At 38.3% G+C, this 22,859-nt stretch overlaps 3 protein-coding genes across 3 annotated transcripts; 2 read left to right on the forward strand and 1 right to left on the reverse strand.

The window, feature by feature from the left end:
• Positions 1-2,005: 2,005 nt before the first annotated feature.
• Positions 2,006-12,509, forward strand: TTLL15 (tubulin tyrosine ligase-like 15). Its single transcript, XM_034976698.2, has 7 exons — positions 2,006-2,153; positions 3,909-4,669; positions 5,194-5,356; positions 8,126-8,212; positions 9,936-10,144; positions 11,402-11,618; positions 12,324-12,509. The coding sequence occupies exons 1-7, from the start codon at positions 2,094-2,096 to the stop codon at positions 12,432-12,434; spliced, it is 1,608 nt and encodes a 535-aa protein (XP_034832589.1). The 5' UTR covers positions 2,006-2,093; the 3' UTR covers positions 12,435-12,509.
• IntS11 (integrator complex subunit 11) lies at positions 12,460-15,014 on the reverse strand. The gene has a single exon (XM_034976697.2). The coding sequence runs from the start codon at positions 14,751-14,753 to the stop codon at positions 12,966-12,968; it is 1,788 nt and encodes a 595-aa protein (XP_034832588.1). The 5' UTR covers positions 14,754-15,014; the 3' UTR covers positions 12,460-12,965.
• Positions 15,015-15,222: 208 nt separating this feature from the next.
• Gmd (GDP-mannose 4,6 dehydratase) lies at positions 15,223-22,458 on the forward strand. Its single transcript, XM_034976699.2, has 7 exons — positions 15,223-15,611; positions 16,038-16,122; positions 16,645-16,754; positions 19,718-19,958; positions 20,273-20,505; positions 21,215-21,430; positions 21,847-22,458. The coding sequence occupies exons 1-7, from the start codon at positions 15,543-15,545 to the stop codon at positions 21,976-21,978; spliced, it is 1,086 nt and encodes a 361-aa protein (XP_034832590.1). The 5' UTR covers positions 15,223-15,542; the 3' UTR covers positions 21,979-22,458.
• Positions 22,459-22,859: the final 401 nt, after the last annotated feature.

Genomic DNA, 22,859 nt, shown 5'->3' on the forward strand with positions numbered 1-22,859 from the left:
GGCCTCCTAACTGTATGTAGAGGTCATGAGTAAAAATAGTGGAGAAACTTTCACACACTCGCCCTAAACAGTATTGTGTGATGAAAATTCGTACTGAGATTTCTGAAGATTCAGAGATTAGCCCGAATAAAGATGAACTCCGCGCAGCGGGGGACTTTTTACTTTATAATATGTAGTGATTTGTTTTATGTTCTGGCTGCCAGAGCTACTTTGTCAGGCCATACCACGCCATACATGGGGACCATGAGGCTGGCAGGCTACGACGCCCGCCGGTCTGTCTGCCACCGCGTGTAAACACAGTAAGGTTGACAGAGCTACCGCAGCATCACTTTCATTGCTCGTTTATATTGATGATCGGTTTTATGTTCTGGCTGCCAGTGCTAAGTTCTCAGGCAGTAACATACCATGGGGCTGGCAGGCTGCGGCGCCCGCCGGTCTGTCTGCCGCCGCGTGTAAACACAATAAGATGCACTGACAGATCTGCCGCAGCATCACTTTGATTGCTCGTTTATATTAATGATCGGTTTTATGGTTTTTGTATTGATTTTATAGTCTTTCTTACTCAGGATAATTTTGATGAGGCTTTTCATGTAGGAACTTAATGCTCAAATATTTATTAAGTAAATTGCAAAACTATGTCTGTTATGCAGTATAGGTATAGTAGATATTATGGTTGATATTATGGTTCCTACCACTGAGTAGAGAATCCTTTATCTATGGTTCGTACCTTTTATTTGTAGACGAGTACTAGATGATCCCCATAGATTTAGGTTTTTTAAAAATCCCGATTCATCTCTTTGATTCTGCCCCCTCTCATTTTCCCATATTAAAAGAAAAGAAACTAGAAATAGAAGCGTGGTACCTACTTCTTACATACATAATAATGTTATGTATCTACATACTTATACCTACCTATCTAAACGTGTCAAGGAATGCAATCCAGCAGGGGTTTCAAATGAAACCGCAATCTCCTGAGTGACCTGACTATTGACTAACCATGAATACCTATCTCATACCTGGAATTATTGAAATTAATGAAAATTAAGCTATAGTTAGAACCTATGTGTGATTTCATCAAATCTAAAATAACCAAAAACTGATCAGAAAAACTGGCCCAAATCTTAAAACATCGATTGAACCTGCTCCTACTTATCTATATTATGTACTAATAAATAAAATTGAAGTGTCTGTCTGTGATTTCGAAATAACTATAGAACATAGGTCGAGATGGCAATCGGCGTATGAGGCGAGAGGAAGCCCCGCATACTCGCACGTCACCCGCGCCCGTCTTTTTGAAAAAAGTCCCTGAAACTGTAAGTTGCTCTGAATACCTTGCTCTGAATAAGTAGGTGCGGTTTCGGCGAGGTTTCAATAACATTTCGGTGTGGTTCCGGTGAGGTTTCGGTAAGATTTCGTTGAGGTTTCGGCGGGGTTTCGGTAACATTTTGGTCCGGTTTGCGAAGATTTCAGTGTGATTTCGGTAAAATTTCGGTGCAGTTTCGGTGAGGTTTCGGCAACATTACGATGCGATTTCGGCGCGGTTTTGAAGTGGGTAATAAGTTCTAATGTTACTTAAATGATAGTTCTGTTAGATATTAATTATATTTAGTTTTGTGGGAGCATATACATTCACGCAATACCGTTACAAAGCTCTTTTAGTCGTAAATCAAATTTAGCAGGAGTAACTAGGTACTATTAGGGTATTACAAGAATAAACACACTTATAAAGTGGGCCTTTTACCGGGCTACCTAGTTAGCGCTTATGAATTCGCTATAAGTAGGTACCTACGCTGAATTTTGTTTCTTGGATATTAAAAAAACCGCTTTTCGCTTGTTAGGAAATGAATTACTATTCCGAACATCTCATTCATAGTGCATTTTCCATCGATATGACCTTAAAAGCCGGTACTATGTTTTTAGAAAGTTGTTTTTGTCCTTTTCCAACTCCTCCCAACTCGGGCAGCCCGTCTCTTTTCATCTTCAAACCGTTCATTCTTACCATGTGTGTGAAGATCTTTGCGCGTGCGTTTATTTACGTAAATGGAAATAAATAAGAAAAAGTCAAGTCATTTATTTATTTTATTGTTTTATAAATGAAAGTGACTGTGAGAAGGATGAAAAAGGATCAAAGTTCAACAGCTAGTAAGGATAACGTAAGCTATTTTATTTTATTTTACTAAGCTTTTATTTATTTATTCAAAGAAAACTCCATAGTTTTACTTATTCGTAACTTCATAATGTAAACAAATAAGCGTAAAAGTTAAATGAGGTAAGTAAAGTAAAAGTTGGTTTACTTTTTAAATCGCAAAAGCATTCATTTTATAAATAGGTAGGTATACTTAGTTATTTAACTTTTTATGTATGTAGGATGTTAGGTAACAACTTACCAACTTATATATTTATTAAGAAAGATCGGAAAATTCAAGATGGCGGCTATTTTGATATGACTTGTAAATAGCTTGCAAGTTAACTTATGAACTAATAATTTATGATTATCTTGGATCTAAACAGCCTCAATAGCTCAACGGGTAAAGGAGTGGACTGAAAACCGAAAGGTCGACGGTTCAAACCCCGCCCGTTGCACAAGTATTGTCGTACCTACTCCTAGGACAAGCTTTACGCTTAGATGGAGAGGAAAGGGGAATATTAGTCATTTTAACATGGCTAATATTCTTTCTAACAAAAACAGACCTAACTATAAACTTAGGTTAGGTAAGCTGTGTAATTAAATATTTGATTGTTTTAGGATCTAGAATTTCAAACACTAATATTAGCCTAGACCTAGTTTGATTACCTAAATATTATTATTTCAATGGATGCAGAGCCTCAATAGCTCAACCGGTATAGGAGTGGACTGAAAACCGAAAGGTCGACGGTTCAAACCCCGCCCGTTGCACTATTGTCGTACCTACTCCTAGCACAAGCCTGACGCTTAATTGGAGAGGAAAGGGGAATATTAGTCATTTAATATGGCTAATATTCTTTAAAAAAAAATTGCTTTTTGCTTAACTAAGTAGGTAGGTACTTAATTTCTGAATAGTGTTAGTTCCCTACGACCTATTCTGTGACTAGCACATAACTTGCCGTCCCAAACAAAATGTTAGTCTAAGAAAATATTTAATAGGCATACATAAGTATTAAAAAACCGGCCAAGTGCGAGTCAGGCTCGCGCAATGAGGGTTCCGTACTACAGTCGTATTTTTTCGACATTTTTCACGATAATTCAAAAACCATGATGCATAAAAATAAATAAAAATCTATTTTAGAATGTACAGGTGAAGACCTTTCATATGATACCCCACTTGATATAGTCACTCACTTCGAAAGTTGAAAATACTAATTATTAGTTCATGACCACAATTTGTGTGATCTAACCCTAAATTCACGTTTTCAGATTTTTCCCCAAATGTCAGCTATAAGATCTACCTACCTGCCAAATTTCATGATTCTAGGTCAACGGGAAGTACCCTGTAGGTTTCTTGACAGACAGACAGACAGACAGACAGACAACAAAGTGATCCTATAAGGGTTCCGTTTTTCCTTTTGAGGTACGGAACCCTAACTAGGAATAAGTAGCTAAGAAACATTGTACCTATGTGCTGTATGTGTTCCAATAAAGAGAAAAAAAGTCTGAACTCCGGAAAAATCGCGGAAAGCAAAGTATAGCTTAGTTACCTACTTTGGTTTCAAACTAACTACTCGAATTTCGAAACGAAAAACGGGAACAATGGTAGGTATCTACTTGTCTAGTTTTTATTTAGCTTTAGGCACCTACCTACCCAAGAATCGAACCCGAGAACTCTTATGAACCTTTGAAACGAGTACCTACTTATTACAAAATCAATCTCTTAACTTTTGACCTAAGCATACTTATGTAATTTAATCACATCATTATATTTTATTTTTAGACCAAACAATCACTCGATAGGAACGAAAACGTCTCGGGAAAAAATAGCCAAGAGGAAAATAGCACCAAACTAAATAACCACTCTATTAGAAATGACACAAACATTAATATATTTCTTATAATATGTATAATTGGTGTATCGTTAGCTATATTATTAGAAATAATAAACGTACAGAATCGAAACAGGAATATTTGCAAAGATAATGTAGACAGCCGGAGGTCCTACTGGGTGTATTCTGCCTACAGCGACGTTGAAAATAAAAATGGACTGCTCAAACACGTGCATTTGGTATTAGAACGCCTCGGATATGAGAAGAGTACGAACAGAACTCCTTGGACTTTGCTATGGTCTCACGATTATCCTTTCAGAGTTCTATATCCAAACATGCATAGATTAAAAAACAATCAGAAGGTCAACCATTTTCCTGGCACGGGTTTCATCACTAACAAAGTGGACTTAGCGACATCCGACTCCAAATTTATTCCTCGTGCGTTCAAAATACCCAAAAACAAAAAGGAGTTTTTGGAATACGCGACGGAAAATAGAAATGCAGTGTTTTTGGAAAAGCACAATCAACATCGAGGTGTGTACTTAAAGAACGTGACCGAAATTGATTTGTCAAGTGGCGAAAGTTTCGTCCAGGAGTACGTGCAAAAACCGTTCTTAGTAGACGGTCATAAGTTCGATATTGGCGTGTACGTTGTACTCACATCTGTTAATCCTTTGAGAGTGTACTGGTATAAAGGAGACGTTTTATTCAGGTGAGAATACTTAGAAGACAAGACGTCGACGTCTATAGTGTGTGCTAATTGCTAAGACAAGATGCATAGAAGATTTGTATCTTTAAACTTTCACTTTTCTTGTATGTAAGTATGGCAGTACTTTAAATGTATCTTTTGTCTTGCATTCGTATTTCGTAACCAAGATAATTATCGACCAATCTCTTAAATCTTTACTACGACTGCTTCTGTTTATGGCATATAGGTACCTACCTAGATGCTACATGTACCTAGGCACATTCTCTTAATTTGCGAAAGATAAACCGAAAAATCAAACACTTCTCAAGGGATTTTTAAAAACCTAACTCCACACGGACAAGTCGCAGACATCATCTAGTTTTAAAATATACCTACAATACGCGACACGTCGAGATGGCAATCGGGAAGAAAACGCCTCGCACACCCCAGCGGGTATGACATGCGGCCCGCATGGGCATCCCCCGCCTTATACCCCTATTGCCATCTCAACCTGTCGCGGACTATAAATATAATATCTTCGATTCCAGGTACTGCCCAACAAAATACTACCCATTTGACCCAAAAAACCTGGACAAGTACGTGGTGGGTGATGATTACCTTCCTACGTGGGAAGTTCCGTCGCTAGCACATCCGTATACCTCACTCGGATTCAGCATGAAGGAGGCTTTCGACCATTATGCAAGCTCCAAGGTGAGATCTATGTTTAGTAAAATTTCAAGCTTCTCGCTCATACAGCATACGGCATACCTACAGCATAATGCTGAGCTGGGACCCTTTTTCGGGTTGTGCCATACATGACAGTTTGTTCCGGCGCTTCTTTTGCTTGAAGCACGTTGGGCTTCTGCTCAGGTGAAAGAAGCGCCGGAATAACCAGACGTTTGTTCTCCAGTTTGGAGAACAAACGTCTTTTCTTTTTCCTTTTTCTTTCTTTCTCATCGGGAAGTTAGTTTAAAATCGATTGTAAATTTAGTACCCAACAAACAAACAAATAAAACACGGAAAAAAGCGAGTTATATACAGTCCCAATCTAATATACCTACATATATTTAAAATTTCAAGTTTCTAGCTCATCGGGAAGTTAGTTTAAAATCGATTGCAAACTTTTTTTCGACAAACTGACTTCTGACCTAAGACTGAGAGGAATTCAGGCCTTTAAAGGGGTGAAAATAAGGCTTTTCAAACACGAAGCGTGAATTTGTAAAACATACTTTTTAGAACCTAACTGGTTTTAAATTTTTGTGTAATAGGTAAGTAGTTAGTTATAAATAATATGCGACGAGCCTAAACTACTTAAATCACTGTTGTGATCACTTGTCCGTATTTGAATCACTGTTGTATGATTCACATGCTGGCAAATCGATCCTGTCCTAATTTAAGTAGTTATAAATATTTTACTAACAAATAGGTTTAAGTTGCGTGTATTTACTAACACCAATATGATCCTTTTACTTTTTATCCCGGAAAATCAAAGAATTCTCAAGGGATTTCAAATACGTACAGTACTCAATCGGTCAGGCAAAGTCGCAGACATCAGCTAATACTAATAACTAACACTCACTATCACACTAATCTCAATGTATAAAATGAAAAGCTGACTGACTGACTGACTGACTGATCTATCAATGCACAGGTCAAACTACTGGACGGATCGAGCAGAAAGGTATGCAGATAGCTGTTACCCCAAAGGGGGTAAAATAGGGGTTTGAAATTTGTGTAGTCCACGCGGACTAAGTCGCGGGAATAAGCTAGTAGCTAGCAGATTATACCCTGGATTAGCACATAGGCTACATTTTATCCCGGAAAATCAATGAGCTCCCATGAGATTTTGAAAAACCTAAATCCACGTGGACGAAGTCGCGGGCGTCAGCTTGTAGACAATAAGCCTAAATGTAGCACAATGGTATGAGAACCAAAATGAACTAAACCCATGAAGCGTTTTTTTCCTACAAATAACTTGTAGGATTGTAGATACCTTTAAGAGATTAGTACCTACCTAGTTGGCGCCACGTTTAGCCGCGACAGGTTAATATGTCGATCACCCCAGCGACACGAACGCTATGGTATTAATGAATTTAAGCCTTTGCCTGGTAGTTATAGAATATAGGCTATAGGTAGTTAGTAGGTACCTTTACCCGATAGCTATCGATTGCTATTCGCCGTAACGCGGTCGGGTTACCCTGCGCGATTAACGTGGGTCTTAGACCTTGTTTACAAATGTGATTAGCGATTAAGCTAAGTTAGTAAAAGGATTATTGTTAGAGCCTATTAATGTCCCACTGCTGGGACAACCTAATGCAGTTTATCATCATCATCATCATCATCAGCCGACAGAGATCCACTGCTGGACATGGGTCTCTTGTAGGGACTATTATTTATGTATTATTTAAAGTACTTTATGTACTTTTATATACTTTTTGAATGTCAATTGTTGGATTTGTAGTACGTAAACTTAAAACTAAAGCTACGAGATAAGGGTAAGTATAAATACGTTGTACGTACTTACCTATTCCAAGTTTGCATCTTGTCTCCACCGCTCACGTTTTAACCGACTTCAAAAAAAGGAGGAGGTTCTCAATTCGTCGGAATCTTATGTATGTTCCCCGATTACTCGAAAACGCCTAGACCGATTTTGAAAATTCTTTTTTTGTTTGAAAGGGTATACTTCAAAGTTGGTCCCATTTCAATTTGGTGAAGATCTGATGAACATCTTCGAAGATAGATACTGGAACTCCTCAACGGATAAGAGTAAATTGCTCGCGATCAGTGTAATAGCTTAGTAAACAGTAGACTTTTAACCAGTAATAGCATAATTCCATGGGGCCACTAAAATTTGTGAAATAAATTTTTTTTACAAAAAAAATAAAAACCGACTTCGTTACACAAACACTAAAAATTGAAAAATAATTTAATTTATTACCGAATATATTATGTATACAAGAGTTAATATAGTTCCATAATAATATTTTTTGGGGTCGGTGCCAATGAGGTGCCATGGTGGAGTCCCATAAAAATATGAAGTCTAGATGATTCGCGAAAGCTAATTGGCACCGGCACCAAAAAGTATTATTATGGAACTATATTAACTCTTGTATACATAATATATTCGGTAATAAATTAAATTATTTTTCAATTTTTAGTGTTTGTGTAACGAAGTCGGTTTTTATTTTTTTTGTAAAATTTTTTTATCATAAGTAACTATAAGCCGTTTCTTAGGCGAGAAAGATGAAATGCTTCGCACTGTTCTATTTTAGTGTGATTTGTTAATAAACATTCCCACTCCTGATGATCCAGTGGTAGAATGTAGGTTTCCTTCATTGAAAAGCATAAATGCTTTAAAATTAGGCACAAAACTTAGACACACCTGAAATCCATACTTGCTACCCTAGATAAGGCTCTGGAATACTCTGGATCACCTCGAATTTTTCGATTTTCATAATTTTTTTATGTGTATGTTTCCAGGGAAAGAACACAACCAAAATGTGGGAAGATGTGCAGGAAGCGATCACTGAAGTGTTTATCAAAAAGGAGCACCACATTATCAGTGCAGTAAGTTCTACCTTTTAGGTATACTAGACTATAATCTACATAAATGGCACAGAACTTATGCAGGTATATATAAATTTATTATAATACTAGCTGATGTACGAGGCTACGCCCGATTTAAATTTGCAAACACCAGAATTTGAATATCGTGTGGATGGCTTTAAACTAGCAAGTTTCCTCTGGTGCTGCAAATGTTCATGGGCGGCGGTAATCACTTAACATGGTGACCCGACCCGCCTGGTTGTTTGCTCGCTATATCTATTTAAAAAAAAGTAGGTATGTGAAATCCAGTGGTAAAATTATGCAAACCAAGATATACGACATCAAAAGTCGTCTCGTGAGTGTATTCTGCCGGACAGCTCGTGAAGTTCCAGCGAAAAGAACAAGAAAGAGGGTAGTTTGCTACTGCCCATGACAGCTCGAACTTCATCTCTCGTAGCACCGCAGTCCCGTCGTGACCACGACCCCTGCAATTGGGTTGAAATATCGACAAATAAAAACATCAAATTAATCATGGTATGTACCGTACCCGTTATCTACTTAGTTAATTCCTAAGTTGTGAAAAACTATAAACTAAAAAGGTATCTCGCTCTTCTTCAAACAGAATAGAAATATCTACCTAGTAGCACGGTTCTAGTGATAAGAGATATAATTTTCACGGATTATTTAGGTAGGTATTGTACCTACTGTATTTGGCTGTCCGTGGCGGTGCCGCTTTGGCCGCGGTCTCCCTGACTGATTAGAACAGGGTCAATGCGATAACGCACGCTGTCTTCTTTTTGCATTAAAGCTTTTTGTAACTGTAAAAAGAATCTCCAAGTTTTTTAAGCACCTCCTTTATAGCTTAAATTTTCTTTCTTGTCTGCCGACACCGCTCATTTACCTATATTTTGATTTCTTTACAGGTTTTTTTGATCACTAGGTTTACAGGTAAAGCCCGCTCTTCACTCCCGCTGCGACAGCCCGGGAATGCCTGCCCTGCATTCCCGGGACACGGCGCGGACGGCACGAATAATAGTGTGGAAATTCGCGCTTCGCAACGTTTCTCACATGTGACATGGAGAGATAAGGCGATAAAATGCGTAGACAAAATTTTCTCGTGGGCCTCATGTTAGCCCTACTGATGTCTGTTGTGTTGTCACACCAAAAGGACTATCGCGGACATCCACTCTATTGTTTCGCGCGCTCGACTGTCGCGGCGCGATCGAAGAGCGGGCATTACATCCTACTAGAACTAGATCATCATGATCAAATCATCGCCGGCCCACTTTCATTCTGACATGGGTCTCCGGTCTCGTCTCGAAAAGGGTTCAAATTAAGTAGGTACCTACCTATCACATGCTCTAAAGGCGTTTGTACACTCATCAGTATTCGGTTCGTATCCGTGATTCTTCGAAATGGCCATCATACAAATCGTATTTTTACGGATTCGTATTTTTACGGAATCCGTGATTTTACGGATGAGTGCACAAACGCCCTAACGGTGAAGGAAAACATCGTTAGGAAACCTGCATGCCAGAGAGTTCCCCATAATGTTCTCAAAGGTGTGATGAAGCCTGCCAATCCTCACTCGACTAGCGTGAAGGACTATGGCCTAAGCCCGTCTCATTCTTAGAAGAGACAATATTAATGTGTTTAAAATAGAGGTCCGGGATGATGATAAATACTTTTTTTAAAATTTGCTAGAAGTATATCAATTTGAACCTACTTATTTCTTTTTTTTCAGCTTAAAACCTACCCCTCCCAAGACAACTTCTTCGAGATGATGCGTTTCGATCTAGTAGTGGATGAAGAGCTTAAAGTCTACCTGCTGGAAGCCAACATGTCTCCCAACCTGAGCTCCGCACACTACCCGCCTAACCAGCTGCTGTATGAACAGGTTTTGTACAACTTGTTCTCTCTGGTTGGACTGGCTACGTATTTGAATGATGGCAAGTGAGTAAAATCCACACTTACCTTCATCAAATCAACCGATAGACGTCCACTGCTGGACATAGGTCTCTTGTAGGGACTTGATGTCTGTCCACCTAGTAGGAGGTCTTCCAACACTGTGCTTTCAGGTGCGAGGTCGTCATTCTAGCACCTTGGGACCCCAACTTCGCGTCTATTGAACTGTTTTTATGTGTTTGAAGTATTGCCACTTCAACTTCGCAACTCGTACAGTCGGTTACTCTGTTCTCCTACGGATCTTTTCATTTGATCACTTATAAAAACTCCAAGCATATTATCTGGCTCTCTCCGTAGTCCGGTGGGATGACTCTGAGGCCTGAGCTTTTTATGAGTTACTAGCGACTTTGTTCGCGTGGATTTAGGTTTTTAAAAATCCCGTGGGATCTCTTTGATTTTCCTTTGATAAAAAGTAGCCTATATGTCCTTCCCCGGGACGCAAGTTATCTCTGTACCAAATTTCATCAAAATCGGTTGAACAGATGGGCCGTGAGAAGCTAGCAGACAGACAGACAGACACACTTACGCATTTATAATTTTAAGTATGAAAGTATGGATTGTTACTGTTCTAAAGGCGTTTTTACTATTATTTTTTCCAAAGAGTCTAGCCTGGCAAAGCGAAAGCTAGATTAGAATCATAATAATATACCTACCTAAGCACATAGGACTTATCTGCTTAGGTACCTACTACCTATAGGTATTTAGGTATCTGATAGTTCATACTCATAAGTAGGTAGGTATGCGATGCGGCGGTAGATAGTCTTAAAAGAGACTGAAACCTTTTATTTATTACATATATACCTAGATATGGTATGGTCCCAGCATATTGAACGGTCGTTAACTTTGCCTTTCCAAAGTCAGCATTTTTTTGAACTTTTGTGAACTTTGCCTGCAAAAATAAAGGTCATTCATTGAAGAGATTGCTAATTGCTATCACAAAATTGGAAAGCAGATAGGTACCTACCATGTTCCCTCCCGCAAATTGCTAATGCGCGTGACCACCATTTTAGTGACGTCAGCACACTAGACTGAAGTTTCCAGCTGATGGCATATTGTTATTTCGGCTGACGTCATTTCGATGTTAATGAGACATGGTTCCAGCGCAATAGCAATTTGCGCAACTTATACTTATTTAGGTAGGTACCTACCAAGATGAACAAACATCTGAAATTCGAAAAACATTTTTACATTTATGATTTTATACCCAATGGACTATCGACAAAACAAACTTTTTTTATTTTCCAGTGAGGATCCAGGAACCAAAAACATGTTATCATCGCAAAAGAATATAGCGGTGTACAGCAAGGAATGCAGCGCCATCTGCAAGGACAGTTGCGAAGTTGCCGCCGTCTGCGGGCTGTGTAGACACTGCCTAAGCCCTAGGCTGAGAAGTAGCCTGTTGGTCGCCTATAGAGAGAACCTGGCCAAGGGAGATTTTAGACGATTATATCCGCCAGCTATGGTAAGTTTACAAATGTACTTTTAAACAAAATTGTAGGTACATTCAAGTTGGTCTTAAATAAAGTGCGTCAGTTGGTAATAAATGTAATAAACTACTGCACTGGTTAAGATATGTATTCGCATTTTTTCAAAGGATACTTTCTTCTATATAAGTATAAAGTTTATAATTTACACCTATATAATATACTAGGTAGGTACTATCTAGTTGTACTGGCTTACAACTTTAGGACAATGATATTCCAACACATAAAAAGTATAAACTAAATATCTTTCTTAAAATCCATACTTCCATACTATATTATATACTAATATAATATTATAAATGCGAAAGTGTGTCTGTCAGCTGTCTGCTAGCTTTTCACGGCTCAACCGTTGAACCGATTTTGATGAAATTTGGTACAGAGTTAGCTTACTTATATCCCGGGGAAGGACATAGGCTAGGTACTTTTTATCCCGGAAAATTAGAGTTCCCATGGGATTTTAAAAACCTAAATCCACGCGGACGAAGTCGCAGGCATCATCTAGTAAATAATATAAAATTAAGAAAAGTCTTCTTGTAGGATGGTCACACTTGACCGAATTTTTAGAGATAAGTAGGTACATAATAATATACTGCCATATGTTTTTAAAAATGCATATACCCATATCTCTTTAGAAAATGTTCAACTATTAACTTTACTATTAACCACATATCTATTCATTTCAGACACCAAATCAGAACATCGATAAAAGGATAAACAATTTAACGCAAACAAATGGCCTACAGTATTTGTGGTATCAAGGAAAATGTAACACAGATGTCACATGGTGTACATAAAATTAAAACAAATGTTAAGTACAGTAGAAAATTTTATTTATTAAACATGTTTTTGAAACAATGATTTTTCTTAATACCTACTCTACACTTCCTTCTCAAATCCGAAGAAAAAAATCAGTTTTCAACCTCTAAAATACAAATTCAGCCAAAAACAATTCAGTAATTACAAAATCTTAGTGAAAAACGTAGATACATAATAATTTTGTTGTTGTTTTTGATAAAATGAATCAAAATCATTAATTTATAGCAAACATGGAAATGTATAGTACTCAACAGGTTGAAATAGCAATAGGGTAACCCCGCGCTAACGGTGCGGGCGAGCGCGGGTGTGCGGGGCATCCCCTCACCTCATACCCCGATTGTCATCTCATCCTGTCGCGGATTATATACATGCTATTGCAATTAACTAGTTCAAAAATTTATTTTGTATTTAGTAACAGAAGTAATTAATTTAGTTGTCAGTTAAAGTTAATAAAATTAGCTGTATCAGGGTTGAAAACTGATTTTCTGAATCAGAAAGGGGGGTAACTATTACTGAACCATAGATTGTAGTAATCCTAGAATGTAACTTCCCAAGTCTTCATCCTGATTTGTCCATGACACATAAATGCTTTTAGTACTATCATCGTCCCCTTCAACCTTTATAAGGACAGACTCTACTGATATGTTGCCATCTGATATGGTTATTGACCAACCTTGCAACTTCTCTGCTAACAAAGTTTTCAGCTTTTCAGCGGTTTTAACAGATGGGCCAGGGTCGTCAAATCGTACTGTGCTTGTAAACCTAATAATGTGTCGGTTTATACCTATTTCATCACACATTTCATCTAAATCTAATAAAGAAAGTCTATTGTCTTTGACACATAGAACTCCATGGATTACTCTTCTCCGTTTCGGGTCTGGAGGCTGAGCGTTGTACCGAACCGCCTCAGCTTTCAACAATCGTAAAGATACATCAATAGGTATTTTAGTAGGAGTCGTTATTGTAGTTGTTTCTCCATTAGCTGGCATGTAACAGCTAATCTTGAACTCTTTCTCAATTTTATCCTTCAAAAATTCCATCTTTTGAGCTTCTCCATGCACTAGCAATACATTCTTTGGTTCACAGTACTGGATCAACTGCATAATGCCCTTGGCGTCAGCGTGCGCCGAAAAGGACATGTACTCCACAGCCATTTTGACTTCCACAACTTGGCGGTTTTCAAATTCAACCTTTTTAGCACCATTCAAAATTTTGTGTCCGACAGTGCCTTGGACACAGAAACCGGGCATAATCAACATGTTCTGCTCGTATGGTGCCCATTTTTTGAATATGTTCAAAGATAACCCTGCATGCAACATGCCCGGTGTGGCAAATACCACCATAGCTCCAGGGTTTTCAATGTAAGATTTGTCAAAAGGCTTGATATGTTTAAAATCAAACATATTCCTTTGTACAAAGGTCTTTCGAATCTTTTGGTTAGTCCATGTGATGAACATTTTGTAATAGTTGTTAGCTTTTTCCGTTAATCCCAAAGCAAAGTAGACAGGATATTTTAAGTTCATACGTTCCCAATATGTTTCCAGCAAGATGCACAGTTCTTGAGCTCTGCCTAAAGCAAAAACCGGTATAAGAACTTTGCCTCCCTTTTCCACACATTCATGCACTTTCTTCAAGAAATCTCTTTCACGACAACGCTTTGAATCTCTTATGGTAGTTGCATATGTAGACTCAGAAATTAACAAGTCCGGTCTACACTTATCAATCCACGCTGCACCTAAGTGTCTATCTGGAGTCATATTGTAGTCTCCCGTGTACACAACAGATTGGGACCCAACTTTGATCCAGAACATAGCAGCACCAAGTACATGGCCAGCATAATAAGCTTTTATTTCTAACTCGTTATCAACCATGACTGATTGATGCAATGTTACTGCTGTCACTTTCTTGATGCAATCTTTAATCATTTGCGAAGTGAAGAAGTTCGACTCTCCCTTCCTTTCCACTGCGACTTTCCTCATGTCTTCTAGTAAAATGGGTGCTATGGCTTTTGTTGGGTGGGTCATGTATATAGGGCCTGTGTAACCGACCATCTCGGACATGTAAGGAAGGGCGCCACAATGGTCAAGATGGAAATGTGATATGATGACACAGTCGATCTGACTGGTGATAGGACCTTCTGGAACGATGTAAGAGAAGTCAGGGAACCTTCTCTCGTCATTGTAACCCATATGCATCCCACAATCGAGCATAATGTTTTTACCTCCCATGGATAGCAAAATACAGCTTCTCCCGACATCTTGGCCAGCGCCTAGTGGAGTAATCTTAATTTCCGGCATAATGATAAGCTTTTCTCACTATTGACTTCGTATTTATAAGTTTAATCATACGTCGCTGCGTAGTAAACGGACTCTACTATTTCACAACAAGTACATTTATCTGAACGTTCATTATGTGAAATAATAACACGAAACCAATTTTAGAAGCACTACAGTAAACAATTATACTTATTTTTGAGGTTTCGTTTGAATATCAATAAAGTAAAACTCCAAAACTTGACTTGACCCTAACTAACCTTTAACTTTTTTGACATCTAATATTACAATCGCATATGAATCGCATTGACATTCACATTTCACAATGAAAAATAATTCTACCTGTTTGGTATTGATAGTGTGTACAGTACCTACTTTCTATTTTTAACTTATTTGTCTGTGGCTTCGATTTTTGATTTTTAGCGTTCAGGAACTGTACAAATCGAACTATAATCTCTTCGAATGCTTTGAGTTTGAGCCTTTGACAAAAAATGAATCGTTCAGAAATTGTGACATTTAATAATTCGTGCCTTGGTCAAGGTTTTGTTTATATTAAAAAACTTCGAGTTTTTACGACAAATTCTTTATAATACCAGATAATTTTGTTTTATCAGACTTCCATTAGCTAAGCGTTGTAAATGTAAACGATAAAAAAGTTGTCGTACTTGTATTTTTTATACAATATGATGGTTGAGTAGGTATGCACTGGAGTGTTTTTGATAAGCTTATCACACCTATAAAACACTGCCGGCTCTCTAGGTGTGGACGTGTTTTGTGCTAAATCTTTTATAAATAAGAAAACTATAATTGAAAATGTCCGGCGAGGGTTCAAGCATGAATGGAAACAGGAAGGTGGCGTTAATCACTGGTATAACTGGACAGGTAATATTTTTAAAAATTATACCTATAGAACTAGATAATAAACTACTTAGCAAGTATGCCCAGATGGCATTGAAAACTATTGGATATAAAAATAGTACCTACCTACTAAATCAACCACCTTACAGTTTTTTTTTACACATCAGTTAAGGCCTTTTGATTTTCTCTAAAAATTTCTTTCTGGGTTTACTTGGAAAATTACTTTTTTGAGTACCTTTATATTTTATTAAATAAAACTATCGTTTTTTTGTGAACAACAATCTTGTGTACTTAACAAAAAATACCTATTGTTAAAAACAGTTTGGTAAGGTATGTACACAATAATATATAGACAATCTCCCTAATGATGAGAATAATAAATGATTGTCCAATCATTGTCATGCATAATCAATAATTTTCTATGCAAGTTTCTATATGAAATTTTTTCAGGATGGATCATATCTTGCAGAGTTCTTAATAGAGAAAGGTTACGAAGTTCATGGAATACTCAGAAGATCATCGTCATTTAATACAGGTGAGCTTTCTGTACTAAACTATATTTAAGAAAAATTAATAAAAATAATTAATTTTGGATGATGGTTGAAACTTCAGTGGATTTAGGTTTTCGAAATCCTGTAGAAACTCTATGATTTTCCAGGATAAAAAAGAGTCTATGTCTATCTCAAGAATGCAAGTTATCTCTGTGCTAAGTAGATAAGCAACTTCACCCATGTGAATTTAGGTTTTTAATAATCCCATTGGAACTTTTGGATTTTCCAAGACCAAAAGTAGCATATGGCCTTCCTGGGATGCAAGCTATCTCTGTACCTTTCATCAAAATCAGATAAATGGATATGCTTTGAAAAGCTAGCCATGCTTTATTCTATCTGGGCAGGTTTGTGCACTTCGATGTTTCCATCTGATGTAAGTGCAGTGCACCTCCAGTAAATGCTTTTTAACCGACACTTCCAAAAAGGAGGTGGTTCTTAATTGGGCTAAATTTTTTTAAAATGAAATATGTTACTCCATATTAGACAAATGCAATTTTTTGCACCAGGTCGCATTCAGCATTTATACGGACAGCCGGCGTGCCACACGGGCGGACAGATGCATTTACACTACGGAGACCTCACTGACACCACCTGCCTTATTAGTATTATCACTAAGGTGAGCATACACTCTTCTTGATGTCCTAAAATAGAATTTAAAAGACTATATATTTGCTAGAATATGATAATAATAGAGATGATGACTACTAGTCAAATCAGCAACTTTTTATCAAATGTTAAAGCACTCACCTAGGGAGCTTGTATGAAATTCACAGTTGTGACGTAATTTGATGCACTTTTTTAGTTAAATCAATAATTTAAAATGGTTAACAAACTTAGATGTAGATTTTATGAATTTTGGAAGACCTTCTATTTTGTAATTCCTAAGAAATTATTTATTTTTGACATAGTCATTAGTCATCATCCCGATTATTATGTAAGTTTTTGTAGGTACTATATTAGTGGCAATATCTCGCTGCACGCGGGCACAACTTTAGTTATTTATTACAAATAACCATATGAAATTGTAGTTCACATTAGCAAATACCTATTAAAATTATTAAGTGAAGATTATTTTACATGCAAATCCTTTCTTTATTTATTTCTCTCTGTATTCTTTTTTTGCGTTTCACATGTATCCACTTACAAGAATAACATGAAGTACATATGAGACTCTGTAAAGGTATAGCAAAATATACATTGTAATAATTACTAGACAATTCACTTAGTAGGTATGTAATATTTACAATAATATTCATGAATTATAATAACAGAATCATACATTTGTTCAGCCCATTTGTATACATGTCTTTCAAGGTCTGTGCTACAAACATGTTATTAATTAGGTATTGTTACTCACTCCATGAAACTACTATCGAAAGAGAGATTTACATAAATGATAGTTACATTTCCATAGGTGTAACTACCTATGGAAATGTACCCTACTATTATCTATTTATGTTTCCATTATAAACTACATGCTATAGCTATCTATTCTTGAAAATATTACTCCTACTGAGTACTGATAGAGCCTTATGTGTCTGAAAACTCATTTAGGAATATCTAGTCTGAAAATATATTAAAAACCTCGTTAGTTTGGGTTAGTAATGTAGAACTAACAGGTTTATAAACACTAGATGATGCCCACGACTATGTCTGCTCCACTGCATGGATTAAAGTTTTAAATTAACTTGATAAAATCAAAAAGGCAGTGGGAACTGTTCGATTTTATGGGATTAAAAATATCGATGCTTCGCCCACGTGGATTTAGATTTTGTAATATCCTGTAGGAACTCTTCAATTTTCCGCTATTAAAAAGTAGCCTATGTCCATCCCTGGGATGCAAACTATCTTTGTACCAAATTTTGTCAAAATTGGTTGCATGGATGGGCCGTGAAAAGCTAGCAGACAGACAGACACACCTTCGCATTTATAAAATTGAATAGATTACTCTTCAGATTTGGAATAAATAGGAAAAACTCTGAACTTACATGGGAATATTGTGGTTCCGGAAATTATAGGAAAAACCCTTGGGTTAGAAAACTGAAAGAAAATCACATAGGTTTGGGTAATACAGGGAAATTACGGGCACCAAGTCGCGAATAACTTCTCGTGTAGTAAATAAAAACTAAAGAAGTTAATCTTTCTAATACCTAAGTTAAATGTTAAGACATGTTAACTGTTAAGTGACTGACCTAAAGCCCATGCCACATTGGGAGCAAAGCGAAACGAAACTAAGTTCGTCTAAAACATGTCGCTACCGCGTCTTTTCATACTTCCGTTCACAGTTTACATCGCGAACTACAAAGCTAAACTAAGCCAGCGATTCGTAACTTAGTAAGCGAGCGAAACGGACTTAGCTTCGTTTTGCTTCGCACCCAATATGCCCTGCGCATAATGCACTATCTAATGTATTTATATGTTTTTTTAAAATTCTGATACAAGTTAGCCCTTGACTGCAATCTTACCTGGTGGTAAGTGATGATGCAGTCTAAGATGTAAGCGGGCTAACCTGTAAGGAGTATGGCAGTTTTTATTAAACCCGTACACCTATTGTTTCTACACGGCATCGTACCGGAACGCTAAATTTCATGGCGGCACGGCTTTGCCGGTAGGGTGGTATTGGTGATAACAAGCCACGGCCGAAACCTCCTACCAGACCAGCCCCCCAATTGTGTAAGAATAACCATTTCATGGCTATCGCAATCGTCAAGAAATTCTGCCATTTGATTGGTTGATTCGCTGTTTACATTTTTTCACAGCCAATCAAAGGGCAGAATTCTTGACGATTACGATAGCCATGAAATGGTTATTCTTACACAATTGGGGGGCTGACCAGAAATTTAGGAATTATAACATTCCAAACCCCTGCCAGGAATCGAAACCGGGACCTCCCACAAATAAGACCACAGCGCTTACTACTGCGCCAGGGAGGTCATCAAAACGGAAACGTATCATGTACCGGATATTCCGTGTCCATGTTCCATATAACATGTAAAAGTTAATTGTTAAGACATGTTATATGACTGTACCTAATGCACTATCTAGTGCACTTATGTAACCACAGTATCATGTAACGTGCATTTACATGTAAACGATTTTGATGATTAAGTACAATACTTTAAAAAAACCCTGTAAATTCCGAAATGGTTCCTTATCTTTTGATTGTCGGCAATTCTGATTATTCAAGACACATGGTTGAAAACTATTTAAGTAGAATGAGGTTATCGCAAAATCAAATAGATATTTACAAAATCATAAGCTAATGTGCCTTTTTAGGGTTCCGTAGTAAACAAGGAACCCTTTTAGTTTTGCCATGTCCGTCCGTCTGTCCGCCCGTCCGTCCTCGGTAAATCTCAGTGACTATTAGTGCTAGAAATCTGTAATTTAGCATGGGTATAAATATTAATCACGCCGACAAAGTGCGCCTCGCTACCAAGTTGTCTTGTGTGTGTCTGTGTTTGTCTATCTTGGTAGCGACTCGCTACCAAGATAGACAGGCAAACACACATTTTCGCATTAGTATGTATTTTTTTGTTAGTAATGTTTTGTGTGGCAATAAAGAATTTATCTTAATTTCAGATAAGACCCAAAGAAATATACAATCTAGGAGCCCAATCACACGTCAAAGTGTCCTTCGAACTGAGCGAGTACACAGCGCAAGTTGACGCTCTAGGTACTCTAAGGTTATTAGAAGCAGTCAGAACAGCGGGGTTAGAGAAACACACTAAGATATACCAGGCATCTACCTCTGAGCTTTACGGGAAGGTGGTGGAAGTTCCGCAGACTGAAAAGACGCCGTTTTACCCCCGATCGCCTTACGGTAAGTTAAATAAACTGCAATTCTAGGGGGGGGGGGGCTTATGCCTGAGGCCGTGGCGTAAGTCCACGTCCGGGTGACGTTAGAAATTGGGGTTCCTTGTTACCGCGTCCTTCCTTTTCTTTTCAGCGTCTTCGCCGGCGAAGACGCTGTAAATGGTTGACTTGTGTAGCCCTACGAGATAGGGAGCATTTTCGGTCGTGATTTGATCGTCGGGATCGTTAAGGGCGTGCTTAGGGCGCCTTTTATTGGGGGAGTATTGCCAGACCAACAACGACCGTCTGACATCTGATAATAAAGTCAATTTTGGCCCACAGCATGTGCGAAGCTATACGGCTATTGGATAGTAGTAAATTACCGAGAAGCGTACAGCATGTTTGCATGCAACGGCCTGCTCTTCAACCACGAGAGCCCGCGCCGTGGGGAGAACTTCGTCACGAGGAAGATAACGCGCGGCGTCGCCAAGATACAGCTCGGGCTCATGAAGACTCTGGAACTGGGGAACCTGGACAGCAAGAGAGACTGGGGACACGCCAAAGATTATGTTGAGGTGAGATTTAGACACTTAATTTATTTATTGTCGGACTGTCAGCAATAAACATTAAAAATTCGAATAGCGCTTTCGTAAAAGGACTGAAAAATTGCATTTTGCTGGAAATCCCTCAAATGAATATTGGATATACAAGCTAATGCTCGTGAACTGACTGAATAAATTACATCTTGCTAAAAATCTTGCTCTACTGTCTACACCTATAAAGTTGAGATTTATAAAGCATACTTTGACTTAGCTCAGACTTAGACAGTAGAAACGAGACGAAATGCAGAGACATAAGTTTGTCTCATTTTAACTCTGACTTAAGTCTGAGCAAAGTCTTAGTGTGCAAGAGCGCACTCTAATTTTGCTTAGACTTAAGACAGAGTTAAAACGAGACAGATGTATATCTCTCACATAAATATGTCTCGTTTTTAACTCAATTTTTAGTCTGAGCAAAGTCAAAGTGCGCTCTATATAGATCTCAGCCTAAGCGTAGCACAGCTAATTTATACGAATTGCGTGAATAATTTAACGTGTTCTAAAGACATAAATGCAGAAAATGCTTTGGTTTTCCGTAAAACTTTAGCAAAATGGTTTCTTCTGCGTGTTTTTGTTTTTCTTAACTTGCGTGGGAATATTTTCAATTAACTACTTAATTCTCAAAACTTTTTCTACTTTTATCCTGAGCTATATTTTGCTAATATTTTTGTTAACATTTCTTCAGGCTATGTGGTTAATGCTACAACAAGAGGAACCAGAAGACTTCGTGGTCGCGACTGGGGAATCGCACAGCGTTAGAGAATTTGTGGAGAAAGCCTTTGAATACGTCGGCAGACAAGTGACTTGGAAGGGCACAGGCGTGGACGAGACCGGCCATGACGCTGACACGGATGAGTTGCTGGTCACTGTCAACCCTAAATACTTCCGACCTACTGAAGTGGTGAGTAAGAAAAACTGCAAATTGCTGAAAAATTGCTGGGCTATATTCCCTGGCTAGATATACAATAAGTTGTTGGCAACATTTTAGTTTGTGAAGGGTCTATCTATTTGTTGCAACTTGCCGAGAAAATTGCTAGACTATTATGGCCCAGCTAGAATAAAGCAAGTTATTGGCAACACAATTGGGCTATAAAAATTGCACCTTGACCAAATAAATCGCTGCGATGTATAGCCCGGCTTGATATATAGCAAGTTCTCGGGATCACAGTTTAGAATGTAAAGAACTATAAAAATTGCATACTGCTGGGCTATATTGCCGAGCAATTTGATATGTTTATAGGATGCAGGGCGCGGTCTTAGAGCGAGACCAGAATTTTTTGTAAAACTAGTTTTTAATTTAAACTATATTTATTCTAGGACCTACTTCTTGGAGATCCATCGAAAGCTAAGCAGAAGCTCGGCTGGACCCCACGCGTGACCTTCGACCAGCTAGTAAAAGACATGATGGAAGCTGACCTCCAGCTTATGAAGAAGAACCCGCAAGCGTAGACCCCATGCTAGTGAGATTACAGTCAGGGTGGGTAACAGTGAGGCTGAGATCTGAAGAGCGTATAAGTGGAAGGGCCCGGCGAGGTGATTTCGTAAAACGTTGCAGTAGTGACAGCAACGCGACAGCAGTAGCAATGCGACAGTTCATAGATTGTCCGATAGAGGGTAAACTAGAGCTCGATTGCTGTCTCTCTTCTTCTTCTTATTTTGCCTTGTGGCTATTGCTGTCTCTCTGTAGCCGCTGTTACTTGTGACGTTTGACAGCAATGATCGCGAGATTTACGGCTGACGCAAGCCTGTCGCGAGATTCGTAACCACCCCGCCGCCCCGGTCCGATATCTGGCAGGGGTAATTTGGGAATTCATATTTTCTAAATTGTCTCTGGTCTAGACTGATGGGAGGCTCCAGCCGTGGCTATTTACCACCACCATCCTAGTTCCTACCGGGAAAGCCAAGCGATTTAGCGTTCCGGTACGATGCCGTGTAGAAACCGATCAAGGGCATGGGTTTGATGAAACTGTCATGACCCTCCCAAGTTAGCCTACTTCCATCTGAGACTGCATCATCACTTGGCACCAGGTGAGATCGCAGTCAAGGGCTAACTTCTATCAGAATTAAAAAAAAAGTGTACTTTGACTTTGCTCTTACTTTGTTTAAGTTAAAACGAGACAGATTTACACACTCTTCCGATCCGAGTCCGTGAAGATAGGTTACTTTTTGTTTTGTGTGGTAGCTTACGACATATGTCGTAGATATTTTTTACATCCGTACTAGATGATGCCCGCGACTACGTCCGCGTGGATTTAGGTTTTTAAAAATCCCGTGGGAACTCTTTGATTTTCCGGGATAAAAATTAGCCTATGTCCTTCCCCGGGATAAAG

This window comes from Maniola hyperantus, chromosome 16 (genome assembly GCF_902806685.2).
Source record: "Maniola hyperantus chromosome 16, iAphHyp1.2, whole genome shotgun sequence".
Classification (NCBI taxonomy): Eukaryota; Metazoa; Arthropoda; class Insecta; order Lepidoptera; family Nymphalidae; genus Maniola; species Maniola hyperantus.

What these genes read in the sequence shown, in the direction of transcription:
- TTLL15 (XM_034976698.2), top strand. Translation starts at nt 2,094, where the DNA reads ATGAAAGTGACTGTGAGAAGGATGAAAAAGGATCAAAGTTCAACAGCT. An exon ending in CAACAGCTAGTAAGGATAAC is followed by an intron (nt 2,154 to 3,908) that starts GTAAGCTATTTT and finishes TTTTATTTTTAG; the next exon opens with ACCAAACAATCACTCGATAG. An exon ending in AGCACCACATTATCAGTGCA is followed by an intron (nt 8,213 to 9,935) that starts GTAAGTTCTACC and finishes CTTTTTTTTCAG; the next exon opens with CTTAAAACCTACCCCTCCCA.
- Gmd (XM_034976699.2), top strand. Translation starts at nt 15,543, where the DNA reads ATGTCCGGCGAGGGTTCAAGCATGAATGGAAACAGGAAGGTGGCGTTA. An exon ending in TCACTGGTATAACTGGACAG is followed by an intron (nt 15,612 to 16,037) that starts GTAATATTTTTA and finishes AAATTTTTTCAG; the next exon opens with GATGGATCATATCTTGCAGA. An exon ending in ATCATCGTCATTTAATACAG is followed by an intron (nt 16,123 to 16,644) that starts GTGAGCTTTCTG and finishes TTTTTGCACCAG; the next exon opens with GTCGCATTCAGCATTTATAC.
- IntS11 (XM_034976697.2), bottom strand. Translation starts at nt 14,753, where the DNA reads ATGCCGGAAATTAAGATTACTCCACTAGGCGCTGGCCAAGATGTCGGG.